Here is a 1,910-nt window from a genome sequence, read left to right as displayed (position 1 = left end):
TTTCCCATTAGGAAATTTAAATACGTAATTTCAAAAATCTCCAGAACAAAGCTAAAAAAAAACAATAAAGACGAGATAAACATAAAAGGAAATAAAGCAACATTCTTCATTCCAAAAAAAAAAAAAAAAAAAAATCAAAAGGTGCCAGCGGGGCAGGGGCCCGTCCCCCCCTGTCCCTCGTTTTGGGGAGCTGGTTTGGGGGCCCAGGCGTTTTCTATCCTCTTGAGCAGGCGCTGCTGCCGGGCCTGCAGCCTCTCCTTCTCCTGCAGCAGCCGCTGCTCTTCGGCCTGCAGGGCGCGCACGTACTCGATGCCCTTGGTCAGGATGGCCAGCTTGGTGGCCCTCTCGTTGTTGGCCACGTCCGGGACCTCCAGCCTGAGCCTGAAGAAGCTGGAGCGCAGGTTGTTCCGTCGCTGGAACTCCATGACGTTGCGCAGCTGCCGGCGGCGGTAGCTGTCCTCCTCCTCCTCCTCTTCCTCCTCTTCCTCCTCCTCCTCCTCCTGCTGCTGCCGCTCCTCCTCCTCCTCCGGCTCGCTGTCGCCGCGGGGACCGCGGCTCGTCCCGGGCCGGGCCGGGCCGTCCAGCTTGGCGGGGATGACGATCTTGATGGGGGGCCGGGAGGCCGCGTCGCCCCCCCTGGCCGTCTTCGCGGGCGGCGGGCTGTCACCCTCGGCGCCGGAGGAGGACGATGACGATGGGGACAGCATGCCGGGCTGCAGGCGGATGGGGACGCAGCCCTTGAGGACCAGCACGCTGGACTGGCCCGTCCCGGTGACCAGCACGGCATTCTTGGGGCCGATGGTGATGGTGAAGCGGGTGACAGCCTTGCTGGCGGATGCGGACGAGGGACCCGGGTTCTCCACGGTGACCACGTCCACCTCCTCCTCTCCGTCCCCGTCCCCTTCGCCTTCCTCTTCCTCTTCGTCATCGGAGTTGCCCACGGTCTCCTCCCCGGAGATGCTGGGGGCCTTGTGATCGTCGTCGCCGCCGCTGCTGCTGCTGGACGGGGTGGCCGGCGCGGGCGCGGCCACTGTCCCCTGCCTCTTGGCGGGGGTGGTGGCGGTCACGGCCCGCTGCAGCATCTCCCGGGGCGAGAAGGTGCTCCACATGCAATCCCGCAGGAGCACCGGGCTGGAGGAGCGCTCGTCACCCGGCTCCCCCAGACCCAGCGCGGCGTCCCACTCGCTCGGGGACACCTCGGGGGCCGGGCACGGGAAGTCCAGGCCGGGTGACGGCAGGGGCATGGGCAGCAGGTCGAACTTCTTCCAGAGGTCGTCCCCCGGGCGGCTCCAGTCGAGGCCGCTGAAGTAGATGTCATCCTCGTCCGGGAAGAAGGACGGCTGCAGGGCGTCCAGCTCCAGGTCGGGGTCGCCGCAGGTCATCCCGGCCACCGTGCACGGGGAGCAGCGGGCGGCTCTGCGCTTCTCTGTCTGCAGAGATAACAAGGCACGCTCGTTCTAGAAAGTTCCGGCAATTCGGAGGGGGGGGGTGGGGGACGTATTTTGCAAACCAGAGCCGCCACCCCCAGCTCCCTCCCCAGGCACGAGCATCGTCGTCTGACACCGGGCCCGCCTCCCCAGATAGGTGCACACGGGGGACCTACAGGGAACACGTATGTACATGCATGTGTGTGTGTGTCTGTGTGTGTTTGTATGAAGCGTGCTCACGGGCATGTGTGTGCGTGGTGAGCAGAGTCCCTCCGTTGAGGTCTCTGCAGGTTCGAATCCCAGCCCGAGTCTCGTCGTCACCAGGGCTGGGGCAAGGTGGTGGCCCCCTCTGGAGCTCGGGGTGGCAGGAGCTGCTTGGGACGAGGGACAGCGCCCCGGGAACCGCCCACGTGGGACAAGGAGGAAAAGTGAAGCCCATTTCCCGGAGGCAGACGAAGGGATGATGCTAAACGGGCCATGACG

General features: G+C 64.8%; 1 protein-coding gene across 1 annotated transcript in view; it reads right to left on the bottom strand.

Annotated features, from left to right (window-relative positions):
* LOC105822095 (N-myc proto-oncogene protein-like) overlaps window positions 1-1,382 on the bottom strand; it is a 51,382-nt gene extending 50,000 nt beyond the window's left edge. Inside the window, exons 1-3 of the mRNA XM_012659034.1 lie at window positions 942-1,382; window positions 573-824; window positions 204-437 (exon numbers count right to left, since the gene is read on the bottom strand). Of these exons, the coding sequence (XP_012514488.1) occupies window positions 204-437; window positions 573-824; window positions 942-1,382 (927 nt within the window). The remainder of the gene's footprint in view (window positions 1-203; window positions 438-572; window positions 825-941) is intronic.
* Window positions 1,383-1,910: the final 528 nt, after the last annotated feature.

This window comes from Propithecus coquereli, unplaced genomic scaffold (assembly GCF_000956105.1).
Source record: "Propithecus coquereli isolate 6110/MARCELLA unplaced genomic scaffold, Pcoq_1.0 Scaffold596, whole genome shotgun sequence".
Lineage (NCBI taxonomy): Eukaryota > Metazoa > Chordata > Mammalia > Primates > Indriidae > Propithecus > Propithecus coquereli.
Note: the sequence above shows the minus strand (reverse complement) of the source record. Positions and strands in the feature narration are given on the sequence as shown.